At 39.9% G+C, this 22,161-nt stretch overlaps 1 protein-coding gene across 3 annotated transcripts in view; it reads right to left on the reverse strand.

The window, feature by feature from the left end:
- atad1b (ATPase family AAA domain containing 1b) overlaps positions 1–21,802 on the reverse strand; it is a 50,602-nt gene extending 28,800 nt beyond the window's left edge. The window contains exons 1-4 of one of the 3 annotated variants that reach the window (XM_059947462.1): positions 21,677–21,802; positions 12,924–13,102; positions 10,112–10,210; positions 3,465–3,585 (exon numbers count right to left, since the gene is read on the reverse strand). In XM_059947462.1, coding sequence (XP_059803445.1) covers positions 3,465–3,585; positions 10,112–10,210; positions 12,924–13,097 — 394 coding nt within the window. In that variant the 5' untranslated portion in view covers positions 13,098–13,102; positions 21,677–21,802. Of the gene's footprint in view, positions 1–3,464; positions 3,586–10,111; positions 10,211–12,923; positions 13,103–21,488 lie in introns of all 3 variants that reach the window. The other 2 variants (XM_059947460.1, XM_059947461.1) reach the window with 2 other exon arrangements.
- Between the last annotated feature and the right edge of the window lie 359 nt (positions 21,803–22,161).

Consider the following 22,161-nt stretch of genomic DNA (forward strand, 5'->3'; position numbering starts at 1 on the left):
GGACAGAGAATCCACAGAAGTAAGGCACAGCAGCAGCAAGGTCATTACAGAGGAGGCAGTGTTTGCTGTCTTGGGGCAAATTAGGATCCTTAGGACCTGGCAAGGTGTTGCCTCAGACTCCGTGGGAGGTTAGTGCAGACGTTGCAGGTACCCCAGTAGAGATATTTAAATTATTCTCAGCAAGGTGCTGTAGGGCTGGAGGATAGCTAATGTTGTTCCATTATTTAAGAAAGGTTCTAAGAACAAAACAGGAAATCATGGGCCAGTGAGCCTGACATCAGTAGGGGGAAAGTTATTGGAAGGTATTCTAAGGGGCTGGATTTGAATAGAGAGACTGATTAGGGATAGTCAACATGGTTTTGTGCATGCTAGGTTACATTTAATCAATGTAATAAGAGTTTTTTGAGGAAGTTACCAAGAAAGTTGATGAAGGTAAAGCAGCAGATGTTCTCTAGTTGGACTTCAGCAAGGCCTTTGACAAAGTCTGCATGAGAGGTTGGTCAAGAACGTTTGGTTGCTCAGCATTCAAGATGAGGTAGTAAAATGGATTAGTCGTTGGCTTTGCAGGAGAAACCAGAGCGTGGTAGCAGAGGTTGCCTCTCTGACTGAAGGCCTGTGAATAGTGGTGTGCTGCAGAGAATGGTGCTAGATCCTTTCTTGATTGTCATTTATATCAATGATCTTGATGATAATGTGGTAAACTGGATCAACAAATTTGCAGATGACACCAAGATTGAGAGCAGTAGTGAACTGCGAAGAAAAGCTTACAGCGGGATCTGAACCAGCTGGAAAAATGGTGGATGAGAGTTGTTGCAATTTGGGAGGACCAAACAGTGAAAGTCTTACACGGTGAGCAGCAGGACACTGAGGAGTGCGATTGGAAAAAAAAAATCTAGGAAGAAAAATCTATAATTCTTTGAAAGTGGCATCACAGGTAGATAGGGTTACAAAGAAAGCGTTGGCACATGGACCTTCATAAATCAATATATTGAATACCGAAGATGGGATGTTATGTTGAAATTACATAAGGCTTTGGCGAGGCCTAATTTGGAGTATTGTGTGCAGATTTCGCCACCTACAAGAAAGATATAAATAAGAATGAAAGAGTGAAGAAAAAAAAAATTTACAAGGATTTTGTCAAGACCCGAGAAACACTGAAAGGTTGGATCAGTTATGGCTTTATTCCCTAGAGCATAGGAGAATGCGGAGAGATTTGATATACAAAATTATGAAGGGTTTAAATAAGGTGAGGTGCTTAAAAAACCAGGATTTTTCACTGGGACTACAACTGAATGTCATGGGTTTAGGGTGAAAAGTGAATGTTTAAGGGAAACATGACGTAGATACTTCACTCAGAGGGTGGTGAGAGTGTGGAACAAGCAGCCAGCGCAAGTGGTGGATTTCAACTTTTAAGAGAAATTTGGATAGTTACATGGATGGGAAGGCTACGCAGATTGATGAGACTAGACAGATTAATTGTTTTTGGCATGTACTAGCTAGGCCAATAGGCCTGTTTCTGTGCTGTAATGTTCTATGACTCTGAGCTTGTGGGTTCCCTCCCCAACATCTATTTACCTGTGTTACCAACAACCTCCTTAAAACCCAGCATGTGAGACCACCTTTACATTCTTTATTCTAACACACCTCACAAGTCAGTGTTGAATTGTATATGAAAATATTCTGTGGCATGTCTTGACTGTTGAACAAATAAAGAGACTCAACCTAAATTACTTGTATAAAGCACACCTGTGTCTCTTTGAACATTAGTACAAATCAATCTCTCATCATTTTAAGTCCCCAATCCCAGTGATGTTCCATTGGCCATTCCCCACAAACGAGAAAGAATCTGCCATTCTTTGCTTTATACCCAATAACCAATTCCCAATCCATACACTAATTTGTTGTTCCAGGTGTTGTAAATATTCAAAAAGCACATGGCTCCCCCTCATCTACTCATCACTTCCTCAAAGAATTCCAGCAGATCAGACAACCGTAATTTTCCTTCATAAATCCATGCTGATTGCTCAATCCTATTATTCTTTTGAAGGGGTTCTGTTATTACATCCGTCACTGAATCCAGCAGTTTCACCATCACTGCTATTAAGCAAAGTTAACTCCTTTCTTTCTCACATAGCAGGGCCACATTTGCCTTTGATACCAGAGGAACAATACTAGAATCCATAGAAATATGGAAGTGATAATCAGAGTGCTCACTAATGTTATCAGTCTTTCAAAACATTGGGATGCAGATCATCAGATACTTGGGAATTATCAGATTTCAAACTCATCAAATCCTCAAATGCCAATTTTCCTGCCAAATACTTCCTTCAATTCCTCATCCTTGCTATACTCCGATTCTTTTGCATTTTCGCCAGTTTCGTCCTCTTTTTATTGTTGCTTAATTCCTCTGCCTCCTTGCAGTCCAGTTTAAATTCTGCCAATAGAATTCTCATTCTAACCTGGAGTTTTTAAGTTTGTAACTTACTAAACAATTCCATAACCCCAATCCTCTAGATCATCAGAATCATTGCGATCATATTCAAGTTAAGTGCACGTTATAACCCATGCTTGCCAATTGATTACTTATACAAAATACAACTCAACTGTCCTAATTGCATGAATATACTACTGTAGTTAGTTTTCTGCAAAAACAATGTGTGCTGCTGGTAGAATGTTTTGGTTTCGACTAAAGACAAGAAGCCCTGCTGTTCAATTTAGGAATGTTGTGTCAGCCCATCAGAATGGTGGGATGTGGAGAAAGTTCTAGAGACAGCAGGGCAGAGAGAGTTTTGTGGTGGACAGAAGTCCGATTTTGGAGTCCTTCGGTGGAGGCTTCAGAGCAGGAAAGAAAGGAAGATGTTGGAGAGTACCACTGGAAGGAAAATCCCCATTGCATGAAGTGCTTTGTGTAGATGAATGGCTCTAAGGAGGAAGGGCAATACTGCTGAGAGAGAGCCAATTTGCTTGAGATGGTCTTCGATGGGAGTCTGAAAATGTGGCAGGTATTTTCACGCAGACTCTGGGTCCAGTGCCTGTGTTAGAAACACACTCCCAATTACCCAGCTTTGGAAGAGATGAGCTCCAATGGTTATATGCATATTTAGACTGGTCTAAATGTCCTTTTATTCCTGATAACAACTGTTTGGTAAAGCTGAAATTAGTAAATATACTATCTTTACAATTTTATGGGTGTACGATCTGTTAATCCTTGCCGACCTATAATTGTGTTGGGCAGCATTTGCTCAAATCAGGCCCCTTTAATCGGAACATCATGGCATTTCTGTTTGGTTGAACTCCAAATCATACTGACCCTCAACATACTGTATACTGTTTATGAAAGGTGGCTTTCTCTTGTGGCTGTTATTAGAGCTAGCTAACAAGCCAAGTTTGTATACGAGCCAAGTTTGTATACGAGCCCATAATACACCCGCACACCTACATATACCCACCCCTCCACTGCATACCTTTTGGAGGTTGCAACAGCCTGGAACCTTCAAATAAATGTCTTTTTTGAATTGGTAATATCACAGTGTCTTTGAGCTCTGCAATCACATCATCCAAACCAGCAACATCATCCCATGTAACCTGTTGAAAGTACAGAAACACAAAAGTTATCAATGGTGATAATCGTTGTATAAATTAGTCATCCACTAGAGCCAGAGGACTACAGGATATCTAATGTTGTTTAAGAAAGGCCCTAAGAAAAGGTGGGAAATTATAGGCCAGTGATCCTGATGACAGAAGTGGGTAAATTATTGGAAGATATTCTAAGAGACAGAATACAGAAGTATTTGTAAACAGGAACTGATTAGGGATAGTTAACATTGCTTTGTGAGAGAAAGGTCATGTCTAAACAATATTAGAATTTTTCAAAGTTAACAGCTAAATTTATGAAGGAAAGGCAGTGGGCATTGTCCACTGAAGTCTATGTAGACAAAGTCCAGATGGACATGGGAGGCTGGTCCAAAAGATTCAGTCCCTTGGCATTCAGGATGAAGTAGTAAATTAGATTCAATGCTGGCTTAACAGGAGAAGCCAGAGAGACTATAGATGGTTGCCTCTTTGACTGGAGGCCTATGGCTAGTGGTATGCCGCAGGAGTCAGTCAGTGCTGGGTCTGTTGTTGTTTGTTATCTATATCAACAATCCGAATCGATAATGTGGTAAGCTGGATCAGCAAATTTGCAGAGGACACCAAGACTGGGGCATAGTGGACAGTGAGGAAAGGTATCAAAGGTTGCAGAAAAATCTGGATCAACTGGGAAAATGACAGTTAAGTTTTAATTCAGGCAAGTGACAGGTGTTGCACTTTGGGAGGACAGATTAGGTGGTGTCTGCTGTGTTTCCTTCTTACACAGTGAATGGTAAGGTACTAAGGAGTGAGGCAGAACAAAGGGATCTTTCCTTAAGAGAACTTTCAGGACATTAGCCTTCATAAATCACTACTGGAGTTGGGTGTTGTTGAAGTAGTACAAGATGTGGGTGAGGTCAAATTCACAGTATTATGTGCAGTTACCTGCAGGAATACATTTAGAAGGATGTTGTTGGGACTCAAGAGCCTGAATTATAGGGAAAGGTTGAATAGATTAGGACTTTATTCTCTGGGGCATAGAAGGATAAGGGTAAATTTGATAGAGGTATATAAAATTATGAGGGGTATAGACAAGGTATAGGGAACAGACTTTTTCCACTCAGGTTGGGTGAGACTAAAACTAGAGGTCATATGTTAAGGGTGAAAGATGAAATACTTAAGAGGAACATGAGGGAAAACTTCTTTACTCAGAGGGTGGTGTGAGGATGAAACAAGCTGCCAGAGAAGTGGTGGATACAGGCTCGACTGAAACATTTTGGAGAAGTTTGGATAGGTAAATGAATAGGAGGGATATGGAGGGCTATGGTCCAGGTGCAGGTCAATGGGATTAAGCCAAACAGTTTGGCAAGGTCTAGATGAGCTGAAGGGCATTTCTGTGCTGTCATGCTCTACGTCTCTAGCAACAATAATCAGGAATGCTATACATTGCAGCAGTTTTAATGAAATAATTTACAATGTAGTTTAGAAAAGATGTGGGTAAATTTCAACACCAGTTTTATGTTATTTACTTACAATGATAAATTTTATTGTAATGTTAAAAATTACCCAGTAAAACAGAACATGCACTGTCAATTCAAAAGCTAATTGTAGTTGAATGCTTGAACTGTTAAATATTATCAGTTAACAATCTCCTCAGTATTTCACATGTAACTTCAAAAAGTTTAGTAGTAGCCATTACTTCTTTGCAATATCACATTTGGATTTTAATGGCTTTATAATCACCATTTGTGTGGCTTCAGAGCTGTGCCAGACATGGCTATAAGCAAAATTGGGGCCCCACAGGCGACTGTATTAGCTCTCTTCCTGTTTTCCCTGTATACCTTGGACTTTAGATACAACAGTGAGTCATGTCCTCTGCAGAAATTCTCTGATGACTCATCAATAGTGGTTGTATAAAGGGAGGATGGAAGGATGAATACAGGGCCCTGGTGGAGGTTTTGTCAAATGGTGCAAGCTGAATCATCTGCAGCTCAACATCAGTAAGACAAAGAAGATGATGATGGACTTTAGGAAGACTAAACCTGCACTGCTCCCTGTTACTATTAATGGTGAGAATGTGGATGAGGTGAGGACCTACAAGTACCTGAGGGTGCACCTGGATGACAGACCTAAGTGGAACACTAACACAGAGGCTGTGTACAAGGGCCGGAGTCACCCCTACTTCTTGAGGAGACTGAGGTCCTTTGAGTATGCAGACTTCTCCTTCACATGTTCTACCAGTTTGCTGTGGCCAGTACAATCTTATATGCGGTGGTGTGTTGGAACAATGGCATTAACACAGGTGATGCCAACAGGCTCAACAAACCTAATTAGAAAGGCTGGCTCTGTTATAGGAGTCAAACTTGACACACTAAAGGTTGTGGTAGAACAAATGGCCCTAAGGAAAATGCTGGCAATTCTGGACAATGTTTCTCAACCTCTGCATGCCACCTTGGCTGAACAGAGGAGCACTTTTAGTAATAGATTAGGACAACTGCACTGCTCCAAAGAGCGCTACCTGAGGCCATTAGGCTCTATTATGAGTCAACCTATAGCCAGGGAAGTGATGAACCCCTCCAGTTAAACTGTTTCAGTAACTTAATTTTTATTCTTACTTTTTTTCTAATATTTGTATATTTGTGCACTTGTAATGCTACGGTGACACTGTAATTTCCTTTAGGATCAATAAAGAATCTATCTAATAGCACCAGAAATGGGTAGAAATGAAGGTGGCAGGACCAAAATGCTGCTTCTTACGCTGATGAACTGGAGTCAGTATGATAAGCTATTAGCACCAAATAAACAACAATGACATAATTTAATGCAATTTCTAATGCAGAATTGCAATGGAATGTTAAAGGTTATCATTTATCAATATTTTAAAAAATTTGGTGGAGGTCATCATATTTGAAAATGAACCATTGCATGGCATACATTCTCATTTTATTAATCATAGCTGTGCTGTTTACCAAAGGCAACTTAACATGCATCTTGTGAGTTGAGTGAAGATTGTAGAAAACATAGTTCCAAGGCTTTCAGCATCCTGGCTTGCAGCTTCATTACTGCCCCCTAATGGTTCCCAGTAAAATGCCAAGTACAGGTAAATTGGAAACTGCTTAGTAATTCAAATTATCTATCCCTGCTCAGAACTTGATTTCAGAATTTCCTTGATTATAGATTTCCAAGTTTCTTTAACTGGTAATCAAATCTAGGAATCAAAATGAGAGAAAGCACTGAAACTTGATGTAATGATTCATTATTAATTTACTAGATAGAAAAAAAAACAATTTAAATATCAGTTTAGCAACTATAAATGAGCAAACAAGAGAAAATCTGCAGATGCTGAGATGCTGGAAATTCAAGCAACACACACAAAATGCTGGTGGAACGTAGCAGGCCAGGCGGTTTTGTTGTGCATCTTTTCCATCAAAGGTGAATTTAAAAACCTTTATTCAAAAGTTGAAAGAAAAAAAAATTTCTGCAATTGGAGAATTAGTGACTGGGATCAGGGAGACTAGATTAGATCACCTCAATGTCACATACTGACAATATGACAACTGGCATGGTTACTAAGTTTGCAGATAATATTAAAAATGGCTTTATAAATGGTATGAAAGGTTATATAAAAACAATTTACAGAGGGATTGCGACCAGCACTGAGGAATGGCAAATGGCTTTTAATCCGATAAATACTGCTTCTTGAGAGATCAGACCAAGGTACAACTCATGCAGTGAATGGAGGGTGTTGTGGAACAGAGAGCACTAGAACTGTAAATGCATAGTTCATTACAAGTGGCATCATGAGTAGACATGTGATGAAGGTGCTTGGTACACTGGCCTTCCTCACTCAAGGCCTGAGTATGGGAGTTGGGAAGTTATGCTGCAGTTGTATAAGATCTTGGAAAGACTCCACATGGAACAGAAGTATGTTCCTTTACAAGAGATAAGGAGGAATTTCCTTAGCCAGAGTGGTGGATCTGTGGAAGTGATTGCCACAGAAAGCCATGGAGGCCAAATCATTGGGTATATTTAAAGCAGTGCTTGATAGGTTCTTGATTAGTAAGAGCATCAACAGTTAAGAGGAGAAAACAAGGGAATGGGGCTGAGAGGGATAATAAATCAATCATGATGGAATGGTGGAGCAGACTTGATGGGCTGAATGGCCTAATTCTGCTCCTATATCTTATGGTATTATGGTCTTCTGGATTATTGTGTAGCTTTGGTCACTCTGATATATAAAAGATATTAACCTAGAGATAGAGTACAGAAAACGATTTACCAGGATGTTGCCTTGACTTGGGGGCCTGATTTACAAGGATGGGTTGTGCAGACCAGGGCAAAATTCCCTGGAACCTGAAAGATTAAGGAGTGACCTTTTTGATGTATACCTAGATCATGATGGGCGTAGAAAGTGTAAAAGCATATAGACCCGCCCCCCAGGGAAGGGCTACTAAAATCAAAGAAGCCATCAATGGTAGCTTCTTCGTGCAAAGGGTGGAGCTTATTTGGAATGAACTACCAGAAGCAGAGGTTGAGTTATCGAGCTAGGTACATAAATAGGAAAGGTTTAGAGGGCTGTGGGCCAAATGTAGGCAGACAGGACTAACTTGCTGAGCAAAACTGTTGCCTTGTGTGAACTGGGCCAAAGGGCAGGCCTGTTTCTGTGCTGAATATCTTAATACAGCATACAGAATTCTGCACATCTGATATTTTAAAATGTTAAAATACTTACTGATGACAGGCTCTAACTGGCTCTGATTATACTTAAGACAGCAAGTACAATAATTTGAAACATATTCCTAGCTTAAGTAACCCCTGGTATTTTTAAAAATTAATTTGCTAGTATTTTCTTTTTCATTTCCAATGTCAATTTGTGTGGAATTATCCATGCCAGTGTGAACACGTTAGTGGCAAAGATTTACACTTACAATAGACCTGAAGCATCTTCAGTCCCTTCATCAAATTCATTCATATAAGCTGTAAAATGCTGAGTGCCAGCATCTTGCACAATAGGCTTTCATTTACTGCAATAATCTTTGATGCTACCCCTTATCAAATGACTTCGAAAACTCCAACCATATCTAGATTCCTCATTACCTTCAGCACATGTAATTCTTTCAAAGAACTCCAGTTGATTTTCAGTCATACAAAAACATCAACCAACCAAACAACACACACAAAATGCTGGTGGAACGCAGCAGGCCAGGCAGCATCTATAGGAAGAAGCACTGTCGATGTTTCGGGCCAAGACCCTTTGTCAGGACTAACTGAAAGAAAAGATAGCAAGAGATTTAAAAGTAGGAGGGAGACTCTGTCCGCTAGAGAAAGCAGGATCTCCCAGTGGCCACACATTTTAATTCCACGTCCCATTCCCATTCTGATATGTCTATCCATGGCCTCCTCTACTGTCAAGATGAAGCCACACTCAGGTTGGAGGAACACCACTTTATATTCTGTCTGGGTAGCCTCCAACCTGATGGCATGAACATTGATTTCTCTAACTTCCGTTAATGCCCCTCCTCCTCTTCTTACCCCATCCCTTATTTATTTATTCCCCCCCCTTTTTTCCTCTCTCTGTCCCTCTCACAATCACTCCTTGCCTGTTCTCCATCTCCTTCTGGTGCTCCCCTCCCCCGTTCTTTCTCCCTAGGCCTCCCGTCCCATGATCCTTTCCGTTCTCCAGCTGTGTATCCCTTTCGCCAATCACCTTTCCAGCTCTTAGCTTCACCCCACCCCCTCCTGTCTTCTCCTATCATTTTGGATTTCTCCCTCCCCCTCCTTCTTTCAAATCTCGTACTGTCTTTTCTTTCAGTTAGTCCTGACAAAGGTTCTCGGTCCGCAACGTTGACTCTACTTCTTCCTATAGATGCTGCCTGGCCTGCTGCGTTCCAACAGCATTTTTTGTGTGTTGTTTGAATTTCCAACATCTTCAGATTTCCTCGTGTTTGCGCTTGAACCAACCAAGCAGTTAAAAGAACATTACGACCATTTTTAGTGGGAGAGAGGAAGAGAAAGAAAGAAAGAACACACACACACGCACACGCACACATGTCCCAAAAGGGTGAGATTCTAGCTCAAAATAAATTGTTCAGAGGTGACTATCCCTTTCCATGTGCATTGATAAAAGAATTTAATGGAGATTAATTATCTCAGGTGGCTTTTTTGCACCTTATATTGGTTAGTTCCAAGATTCTATTAGAAGCATATAGTCTTAGATTACCCATTTGGTTAAATGAAATGTAATATCCAAGTTACGAGAATATCAAAAGGTATTAAAAAACATCTATTTCTAAGGGCAAGCTCCGTTACGGGTAAAGGATCATTACTCTCCTTTGAATACAGCAGAGGTGCTAAGTCCTCACACTGCTGACCAGGCCTGATGAAGCAAACGATGGCCTGATCCTCTAATGAAGACAATAATAATGTTTAACTGTCAACTTACAATAAATAGACAGGTTGCCTATATTAGAAGTCCACAGCTGATATAACAATTACCATCTCTGAACAAAAGATGATAGGATGCAATTGAAAAATGCCTTACCTGCATACTCAGGGGGTCAACAAGGTGGGCTGCAATACTCATCTCATATTCTGAAAGCTTGACATTTTTTACACCAATTTGCTTCATTAGTCTCTCTGCCTGAGAAATCAATTAAAATTAATCTAAATTGTAAGAGGGAGGTAACAACAGTGCCACAAATGCACCTGAGTATTTCTTCTCACATTTCAACTATAATTAAATAAAAACTGAATTTTCAATTCAAAAGAAAATGCTTTAATTTCAAAATTCAAAAGTGCTTATTAGGCACTCAATAAATAAAAGCAAATTAAGAATTATAACAAATATTTACTTAATTAAAATATTTACTTATATTTTTTAAAAAACAGTCCAATGCCTTGCATTCATCTTCCACGGGATCCCATAAAACACTTGTTGCATTGCCCTAATTTCCCAGCACGTTGCTGCTGTGCACTCTCTACACGGAAGAACAGTTCACAAGCAGTGATTTGGCCTTACTTGGCACAAACTGAGGCCCACCCACTGGTTTGCATTGCTAGAGGGTATTTTCCAATGCCTCTAAACACGCCTGGCATTTAGAAATGGCTGAAATACATTTAATTGATTTTTTATTACAATTTTGTAATGTAACTTAAAACTATTAATCTTAAAATAAAACAAGATCCTTAGTTTCACTTTGTTTTAATGTCATCCACCCATTCAAATAAGCAAGGCTGTTGCACATATCCTGGTGGTCGATCAGCCCTCAGTACTAAACCCAGAGGTATTACAGATCAAATGGATCCTTGCACATCATCTGACCTGCAGCATATTCCATGTTTCTGTCCTGCAATTTGCAGGCACACAAAGACCAGAACAATGATGTAATGTGAACAGCATCAGCATTCTCAGGGCCAATAAAATGAACGGAGGTGCATTTATCTGAACAAGCCTGCCTCATTAAATATACATTGGTCTGTTCAATAACATGTATGCATTGAAGGCCATGGCATTGTATACTGTTCCAATGTGCTAAGTTACAAAGTATTCCAACTTTCATAGCATCCCTTCTAAAACCAATACTTATTTGTGCTTCAATGTTACTGGTGAGCTGTTATGGACTCAATCTGTGGCAGTAATTAAGGATAATATTTTTTTAAATGTTTGATAAGATTAGCACCTGACAGACCTCAGTCTCATAGTATTTCTTTTAAAGTCTTAAAATGTATTTCTTTAAATGAAAGATGAACCAATTGCCTACAACCTCCTCCAGAAAAAAGTATATAGAAATGCAACTGTGTATATAAAATATGTTAACCACATACCCAAGTAAGGAGTTATTAGTTACCAAATAATTAAACAAAGCATGTTTTAAATGGCTCTTAGAGAGGGAATCAAGTATTTCTATTAGTTAACTAAGGTCCAGACTAGCACACCGTAAATTTCTGACAATGCCAGCTGCCTATAAACACTACAACAAAATATTAAGCATTGAATTTTATATTTTGAAATCTCTGATGGGTCATAAAACAAATTTAGTCAAACCATTCAGCAAATTTACTGAATTCAAACCTCCAAGTTAGGCTGAAGCCACAATGCTCCAGTTTGGTCTCAGCAGCAGCATACTGAAAACTAAAACTAAGCACAACAATGATATGCAATACTTTAAACTATGAAGGGGCATATCTCAAAAGGAAATCTGTACCAACGTAGAATATGTAAAATCCTAAAATTATACTTTAAATGTGATAAGGTAGTTCAGAGTTACGAAGCATAAATTTAGGATAAATGACGATTCTTTTTACAGAAAATCAAAATGCTTCTGCCTGGAAAAGACTGTAAGCCTGGTACCCAAGAACAAAATTCACCTGTGTGAATGATATTGATGGCTGTTAAACACAATATTTATGTAATCGATTGACTGTTGTGATCCATCTTATTTTTGAAAAATTGTGTAAGAATTAGTATTCTTGATATCTACTTTGAAATTAATCATATTAAATATAATAAACAAATTGCATTCTGATAGTAATCCCTTCTTAGCAATTTAAAATCCTGGTCTTATCTCCAATCTTTTGCCCAGTAGTTCTCTACAAGCCTTTCCATACCTTAAATCCTCAAGAGAATTTGTTTTAAATTTCTACCAATAAGATTTTAAGATTATTTGTATTTGAAAATATCCTGTGTGGGACAAATACCTGTGACACTGTGATTTTAGCTTCACCTATATTTCTCAACCAATTTATCAAGCCAATTTCTAGTCATTAAACGGCCGTCATGCAAATTCTCTCATTTGTGCTGCTGATTTTAATGTACAAAACACATTCACCACTGCTACAGAGATCCACCACAGAGCTGTGGATCTGTGGAATGCTCTGCCTCAAAAGGCAGGGGAGGCCAATTCTCCGGATGCTTTCAAGAAAGAGTTAGATAGAGCTCTTAAAGATGGTGGAGTCGAAGGATATGGGGAGAGGGCAGGAACGGGGTACTGACTGTGGATGATCAGCCATGATCACAGTGAATGGCGGTGCTAGCTCGAAGGGCCGAACAGCCTACTCCTGCACCTATTGTCTATTGTCTGCCTTTACACATCAAGGGCAATTTACAAATGGCACAAATATTTCAACTGATGAGGATTCAATTCATCCCACTATAGTACATTAAAATTTTAAATATCTCATAGCTGACAAAAACACACCCTTCATACTGTAAAAATGAGTAAAAGGCTATAACATTTGAGTAAGACCAATTTTGTAGAATCTCACAGCACATTAAAGGATTCTTTTGGCCTACCTCATCTATGCTGATGCTTAGCTTGGTCTGTGTATCATACATTAATAAAACATAAACCAACCTGTTTCTGTGCTTCCACTTTCTGTTTCCTCGTAGGATCAATCGCATCTACCATCCATTTGATAGTGTAGTAGGTTACTGCACCAAATATTGTTAGGCGAAAAATTAAACCAACTATTTCATTCCGTGATAAAGGACGGGCCAAAGATTCAGTTGGGATTTCTTTCAAGACCATTTTTGCTGCAAGACAAATGACAGAGAGGGGTTAAGAAAATGTACAAGGAGAAGAGTCTATTTTCCAGCTACTAGAGTCATCGAAACTGGCTCTTCACCCCACTCATCTGTGCCAACCATGATCCCCGTCCACACAAGTTTGATCTGCTCACATTATGGCTGAACCTCTCTTCTCACAATGTGGTTTATTATCACTAACACATGTGGCTGCAATACATACAAATTAATAAGTTACAAAATTAAATCGTGGAAAAAGATGAATAAAAAGGTAATATTATTGTGTACCTGTGTTAACCTGCTCAGTTGAGGAAAAAACATCAGAGACATAAATTAACCTCTGAAACGGTTTTTATTCAGTGGAGAGTTTGCAGCCACACGCACCTTGGCGTACGGTAGCCAACTCTGAATCTGTCGGTTTACAGTGGTCATACTTATACCCAAAAGCAGGGCACTACATTCACGAATATGGTTACCGATTCAAATTCATCGACTGATCAGCTATTGCATAGCTAAGCACGCTAAATACTCGAAATAAGTATAGACCCAAGCAAAATACTTGGAATAGGTACAGACGCAAGCAAAACACTTGAAATAGGTATATAGCTCAGATACTTCGCTAGACACATTGTCTTGCAGTAAGCAAGGTTCCCTTTCTTTGTGGTTGCCATATCTGTCTGTTTCTCTAATTTAGTTACCTGACCCTGTCCTCCTACACTTCCCCAATCACATACTCTGTCCCCAGTCCTGTACACATACTTTGCTACACTTACCCTTCATCCCCCCACTACACGTACCCCTCACCCTCTCCACATTCTCACCTGTTCAAATGTGTTTAAACATTGTAATTCGAACTGCCTCTATCACTTCCTCTGGTAGCTCATGCACATAAGCAACACACTCCATGTGAAAATCTTGCCCTGGTCTCCTTTAATTTAAATCTCCCTCACCTTAAACCTTTTAGACTCCTGTACCCAAGGAAGAACACTACCTACCTTACCTGTGGCCCATAATCTTATAAACATTTGCAAGGTTACGGCCCAGCTTTCAGGATTCCAGTGGAAATAAACCCAGTTTCTTCAATCTCTCCTTAGAAGTAAAACCCTCCATAACAGGGACATTCTGGTGACTCTCTTCTATATTTTTTCCAATGCTACCATGTCCTAGCTGTAGTGTGGTAACAAGAGCACAATAATCCATGTCCATCCCAGTCAAAGTTTTATACAGCTGCAATGTGTTATCACAACTGATACTCAATGCCTTAGCCTATGAAGGCAAGTTTGCTGAATGCCTTGTTTATTATCCAATACACCTGTATTACCATATTCAACATGTAATCAACTTGCACCCTCAGATCCCTCGATACATCAACACTTCTGAGGTCCTTGCCATGTCCTGCTAGTATCTGTCCCAAGATCCATTACCTCACATGTCTGGATTAAATTCAGTCACCACCACACTCAACTTTTCAGCTTATTTTTGTCCCCCAATAACCTTTCAATACCTTATTTGCTATTCCTTACTCCACCATTTTTGTATTTTTTTATATATAAAAAAAATCTTTAAAATGTTCAAAACTTTGGGCATAACGTGCAGGAGTGCCACATGCATTCCAAAGATAGAGAAACCAACAACTTTCGGTGCAGGGACATATCTGGTGGTCTGTGGGATGCAGCAACCCAATCAACAGGGTCAACAAATATTTGAAAAGAATTGGTATGTCAGTCTTTATTGCAAGAGATTTGATTACAAGAAAAAGTTTGTTCAGATTATATAGGGCTTGGCAAGACTTCAAGTGTTCTGCTTATAGTCTCAGTTTTCAAAAATGAATATGCACATTAAAGACAATGGAACATAAGTTCACCAGATTGATTCCTGGATGTCTTAAAGAAAAAGGAGAATAGGCTATATTTCATGGAATTTCAAAGTAATAGATCCCCTTTAAAAAATAGCTGACTGAGATTACTTCTTTTGTGATCGAGAGACTAGAAAGAGAAGATGTTATGGACTAAGGACTGGGACAAATAGAGATTTCTTTATGCAAATAGTCACAAATATTTCAGATAGCTTTTTTTAATACCTCAAAGGCCTGATACTCAAAATTCGAATTACCCAATTTCCCTCGGGATCAATAAAGTATGTCTGTCTGTCTGAATAAGTTTAAGCTCAAGATTGCAAAGCACTGCGACCAAGTTTAAGATCAGGAGGCACCTGAGGTACTGAATCAAATGTACAGATACTGAGAGATAATTTTCTTTCAATAATTGCACATTATTCAATTGATGGACCCTATAAATTAATCCTGCATCCATTTCTTGTAAGCTGGTGGCAACTAAGAACTACTTATGAAACAAAATTGAAAATTTTGTTTCCATGTAACTAAAAAGAGTTGGCAGAAATATGTCCTCATATTGCGACAAAAAGAGAAATGAGGATTTTGTGAGTGGGGGGAGTGTGTGTGTGTGTGTGTGTGTGTGTGTGTGTGTGTGTGTGTGTGAGTGTGAGTGTGAGTGTGAGTGTGAGTGTGAGTGTGAGTGTGAGTGTGAGTGTGAGTGTGAGTGTGAGTGTGAGTGTGTTATCCAATGATGACAATTGCACTGCACAAAAGGACCTGTGCAGGAGAGAGTTTTTAAAGTGGAGAAGCTATTGCACTGGAGGTCTTCCTTGGTTGCAGTGACCTTTTCTGTGCCTTGTCATGGCCTTCACTTTCCACAAAGCGTTGCAGAACTACCCTCTGGCCGTTGGATCTTGCTGTTGGTCTTCTCCGCCCAGTCCCCTGGAACTGCCTTTGCATGCTAGGACAGGCATATCACACCGGGGTAGAAGGACCGCTGGCTACCCTCACCTAATTTGACGTGATCTCGTCTGCTAAATTTACAAAGGATAGAAAGGGCAGACCAATTGTTTTCCCTACATCTGGTCTATCTCACTTTGTAGATGGTCTACTAGAAATTAAGGGATTACACTTTCATTAAAAAACAGGAAAAGTTGAAAATACAAAGTAAGTCATGCAGCATCTGTGAAGACAGGAACAGAGTTCACATTTTGGATCTATAACTTTTATATCCAAAAAGCAAACAACTTGGAGAGAAAGATTTATACTATAATGAAAAGTAAAAGGGGCAAAGAAAACAATAGAAAATGTCTGTGAAAAGGAGGAGGGCAAACGTGATTCAAAGAGAAAAGCAATGGCTAACATTGACTGAAAGAGGCTGAAGAGCGGTGAACACCAAAAGGTGTTGGGGGGGGGGGAGAGTGTAATTACAGAAGGTTCAATGGTTCATTTATTATCAAAGCATACAACTCTGAAATTCTTCTTCTCCAGATAGCCAAGAAACCAAGAAAGAAAAGACAGCACGATCAACAACACCCCCCCCCCCCAAAACAAAAAAAAAAATGAACAAAACTGGAACAGGTACATCAACCCCCAAATCTCCCCACCCCACAAATAAAACAAAGAAAACAGAACCGGCACATCACCAACCCTGCGCAAAAAAATAAGAAAGATCGAGTGAAAAACACCGAATATAAAAAAACTATAAGGCTGAAAAATATCTGTAGTCCAAGTCCACATCGAAAACAAAGAAAACCTGGACAATACTCTCTGGCACAGCAGCAGACTCTCCTTTCTCTGTAGCAGAGCAATCAGAAGGCAGGCAGCCGGTGCTCCCCCTCCGCACTTGCCTCGATGCTTCAATCTCTCTCAACACTTTAATCAGTGAAATAGGTCAAACATCGGCTTGTGCCCTATCCTGAAGCCTGACCACTATGAGGCTCGCATACGCTGCCTCTGTCACCCAGAATCTTCTCGAAGACTGCAGAGTGCTGAAGCACCCAAAGGATTTCCAAACTTCTGCATTCACTTTGATGTTTCCATCTCCCTTGTTGCTTTACTCGGTGAACAATGGAAGCCTTAATTAATGAAATAGAGTCGAACACTGGCTCACATGCTGTCCCGCAGTCTTCCCATCAAGAGGTTTATGCACTTTACGTCCTGGAATCCTCTCAGAGACTGCAGAGCCCTAGAACACCTGAACCATCTCCAAACAACAAATCACAGGCGCCAAGAGTTCCAGAATCACATCCAAGATGATAAACAAAGATTAATGACAATAAAAAGTGAAATATGGTTCCATGATCCATTCAGAAGATGTTAACTGAAGGAGCATTGTACACAGGGGTCATCTTGACCTGAACTTGAGATGGTGCCTGTGTATCAGAAAGAAAACTGAATGCAGAACTGTCAGACAAGACTGGAATAGCTGGTTAGTGAAATAATTGTCAAGCCCAGAAGATTGTAATAGATCTAACTAAAAGTCAAGGAGCTGTGTTCACTGGGCTCATCTTGAGTAAAGTAACAGTATTGGAAGATGAAGACAGAGTTCAGGGTAGAACTGCGATACAAAATTCAAGTTTTGAGAATTCAGAATCACACTTACACACAAATACATATATTCTGCAAGCAATTATTCATTCTGTGTTCTCGTTTTTCCCAATATACAGGAGGACTAAAAGCTGTATCCATGTATTCATTAATTTAAAGCTTTTGCATTTCAAATTTTACCTCTAAGGTTACACACCCTTGACCTACAGGGCTTTATTTTTGCTACAACGGAGTGCCAACTTCCATCCAAGATAGACACATTTTCTCTCACACCATTTTGCCCTCATCAAGATCACTAATGTCACAGCGCTTTACTGGTATCAGGGTCCATCATAATTTATACCGTGCATCCTGCACAGCGCTTTCCCAAAAAAATATTTATTTATTTATTTAGCAATGTGACGCAGTGTAGGCCCTTCCGATCCTTTGAGTAATGCTGCCCCAACAAACCCCAAACCCCATTAACCCCAACCTAATATGGAACAATTTACAATGACCAATTAACCTGCCCAGTACATCTTTGGACCGTGGGAGTTAACTGGAGCACCCAGGGAAAACACACGCATTCCACAGGAAGGTCATACAGACTCCTTACAGAATGGCACTGGTATTGGACTCAGAACGCCCGAACTGTAATAGCTTACCACTATGCTACCCTGGCATCCTTTTGTTCTGGATGATGTATTTCCTTTAAGAAATTATCACAAATTTGAAGTGTTAGTACCATACTTTTCTTAATATTGCAGTGTTGACTGTACAAGCAATCTTTAACAACACAAAGTAAAAGTTAGTGCCAAAATGTTATTCAAGAGGGCAACAAACAGCAGAATTATTATTATGGAGAGAATGGAAAAAGGGTTAAGATGCTGCTGGAAGTCCTGAATCAATGGTACGAGTTTGATGATGATCTGAGAAAAAGCAAAATTGATTAAAGATCAAAATTTAAGTTTAACTTTAGTCTTCACATGTACATTGAAACATACAGTGTAATGTGCTGTCTGCATCAGTGACTAACCCAGACTGAGCATGTGCTGGAGCAACCTGCAAGAGTCCCCACATTTCTGGCACCAACATAACATTGCCCACAACTTACCAATCTTAACCAGTATATCTTTGGAATGTGGGAGGAAACCAGATCACCCAGAGAAACCCCACACGGTCACAGGGGAAGAGACAAAGTTCTTATGGACAGTGGTAGGAATCAAACCCCTATCAATAGCGCTGTAAGGCTTTATGCTGTCAGTTGGTAAAATGATATATTAATGTCAAATGTACCAAGGGTTCTTGTCGTATTGGGCATACCAAGCTATGAAGTCTCCGGATAGGATGCCTTCTATCACGTGTCAATAAAAATCAATGAGGGTCAACGAGGACATGCCGATTTTCTTTAGCTTCCCGAGGAAGTAGGGGCATTAAGACCACAAGATATAGGAGCAGAATTTGGCCATTTGGCCCATCGAGTCTGTTCTGCCATTTTGTTAAGGCTGAACCATATTACCTCTCAACCCCCAATCTCCTGCCTTCTCCCTGGATTGCTTCGTGCCAGACTAATCGAGAATCTAACAACCGCTTGCCATAGTATCCTCGTGGTTGGACCAGGATGGACAATCCCACCATTCATAAATCTGAAACAGATATACTATCAATATGGCCACAGAAAATATCACTGCCTCTTGGGATCTGGAAACCCAGCTAACAATATACTGCATATGGAAGAAATTATAGCTAGAATGCACATACAAGCTTATGGGATTCTGAGCCTAAAAAAATCTGCAAAGACATTGTTAAGTTGGCAAATGAGGTGGAGTTTATCTAAGTAGAGGAGGAAGGCATGGAAGAGTTGCAAAATCTCACGGTGAACAGAAAAATGTGAAGAGAAACAAGAAGCCAGTAGCAGGAGACCATGACTACCAAAAGGGTTTTGGAACCTTTATCTCCTCCACCAGGAAAGCAATTGCTGTTTTCAAAGACAACAACTTCAAAGGCTACACAACAATAGATATGACCTGAAATGATAGAAAATGTCACTTTTTGCTATAAGAAGCTTTTTTAGGAGAAAAAGAAGAAAGCTGTCCAAGTACCAATTGAAACCTTTAAATCTTGTTTATCACACTGTAAGAACAAGAAACTAGACGAAGACTTGACATCAATGTCATAAACTCTATCAAATTCAGATTCATGGCCAACTGCAGCAAAAGCTTTGCCTCCTACCAACCCTGAACTGTTGTTCCTTTCCATACTTTGTGGCACATTGGGTGGCAACCTTGCCATTTTTATTAACATTTGTCTATTTTTTTTTATGAGGCCAAGTTGCTAGATTAAAGCACAACCCAGCACAGATAAAAAGTGTGCAAGGAGCCAGCCAGATTCGAACCCATGACTTCTTGCCTCAGGTCCGGTGTAGATGCCACAGCACCTCCGGCCGGCTACAACATCTGCATCAAAGCAATTACTTTCACCTTCATGTGAATTAGGATTGAGGTAAACTCCACAGAATAACCTTTCCTCCCTTGCTAATCAAGGATCAACCTGGAAGATTATTTTGCTTTCATTCCAGAGATTCAGAACCCCAAGATCAGAAGTCACACTTCATTCTGACTTAAATGGAAGACACCTTGCTTTTAAAGAGTAACCTCTAGTTCTAGATTCTCACACAGTAAGAACTATTTCCATAAATCTTCAGTGAAGACCATGTAAACACATGCAGGGATTCAGTGGTTGAGTAATCTGAAAAGACACACTCAGAATGTTTTATGTTAGTTTATGACGAATGATTCTTTATGCTTTTAGCTACTTGCATTAATGTATTTTAAGGGTTTAGCTCTTTTTGATCTAAATTCTGGAGCTCTGGAATGTAACCAGAGTTTTTATCTTAGAAACTAATGGGTTACAGCTTTACAATTTGCAAATTTTTGCTAAAGGGAATATTTCCCAGGAATGCAATCCTGGTTAATTAAGAACATCTGCTAAATTGGACATATAACAAGTAAACCATTGCTTCAGCTGAAAAGAGTGTTTAGAGTTCAAAACGGGGGAGGTGAGAAGGCCAAAAGGCAGGTGGCTGCATCTCCGTGCATGAGAAGATGGAAGAATAGAGGAATCTTAATTGTCAGAAGTGAGGAAGTATTGTTACAATTGTAAATTGTCCTGGTAAATTAAGCATTGTGCAGTGTTTTAGTTTCCTAAAGAAAGGATATACTAGCATTAGAGGAAGATTAACTAGACTAATCTCTGGGAAGAGGGGTTTGTGCTATCATAAGTAACATCACATAGCAGACATCGGAAATTACAGAAGATGTTCTATTCACTTGGGGGATGGAAGGATAGGGGAAATTCTTCCTTGAATAGAGAGCAGCGAACAAGAGTAAACACAGCTGAGAATAAACCAAGACACACAGGAAGAATGGAAGGTGATGTTGTCAGAGCTGACACCATATAAATGGAGGAAATAAAATAGATGGAGTCCTTCCACACATTATGCTTAAGTACTTCCTGTATGTTGTTACGTTTCAGTTTCAATTTCCAACATCTGCAGTTTTTTAGCTTTCAATTATTCTTTTGTATTGGCTGCTATAGAACCAAATTAAACATTAATATAAAAACGATTACGTACTCTAGTCGATTCTGCGGCAGTCAATCTAACACCAAACAGAATACCGAAACTGTTTTAGTCCAGCTTAGAAAACGTATCCCCGTGGTTTTATAGATAGATATTACGTCACCGGGAAAATGCAGTAACACAAACCTGCTGAACGAGGAGCGTCATGTTTGAGAAACAATTACCATTTTTTCAGTACAATGTTAACCCTTGAAAATGCACGCGCGAGGGTCACCGCAAGTACTCAAAAGCATCAAAGGTTTTGAATGAACTTTCAGGGTCATTTTCATCTAACTGCCCTTCTGGGTTTCACATACTTCTGGACAAACCGCGACCCGTCCCTGCTTGGATACAGTGGCACCAAGAAATAATATAAACCGAATTCAAACTCGGCGGCCTTGTTTTCCACCCACCAAGGTTAAATCAGCTGAAGCTGGGACTTCCTGCAGCCTAATCGCCCGGTCCGGTCCGACTGGGAAGAAATGGCCACGCCGATATCAGCCGGCTCACTCGGACAAGTACTCACCCAACCTGACTGTGTGCTGGGCGGCCAAGGGCGCTCAACCCGCCCGGCAGAGGACACAATGCTGGAGACACTCACCGGGGCCTGCGGCGAGGGGCAATGCGCATGGCTGTCCGACCAGCTTCCGTGTCCGCCTCCACACGCCGTCCGAGCAACACCGAGCGTCTCCGTGGTTCCGCGGTCTGTTCGCAGGTCAAGATCTTCTGGTTTCTACCCTTTCTAGGTATGTGTAACAAACGTTCTTTACTCCATAGAAATACTTTCTTAGGGAAATTAATGCACATGAAATTCATACAAATACAGGTATTAGTGTTGACTATGGTGCAAACCGAGATGTGGCAATGGTAGAAATGTACCAATGGAACAATCCTGTTGGGTTTTCTTAAGGGATCTTAAGAGAAGTTCAGGAAGGGGAAAGTCAAATATTTCTGGTAAAAGTCTTTTGAAATCTTACTTTTATTGCTCAGCATGACTTCACAAAAGTAGAATTTATGGTCTAAACTTAGAAATCACCAGTTGAATTTCATCCTGTCAATATTGAAGAACAATTTTGAAGGGAATTG

Source organism: Hypanus sabinus, chromosome 22 (genome assembly GCF_030144855.1).
Source record: "Hypanus sabinus isolate sHypSab1 chromosome 22, sHypSab1.hap1, whole genome shotgun sequence".
Classification (NCBI taxonomy): Eukaryota; Metazoa; Chordata; class Chondrichthyes; order Myliobatiformes; family Dasyatidae; genus Hypanus; species Hypanus sabinus.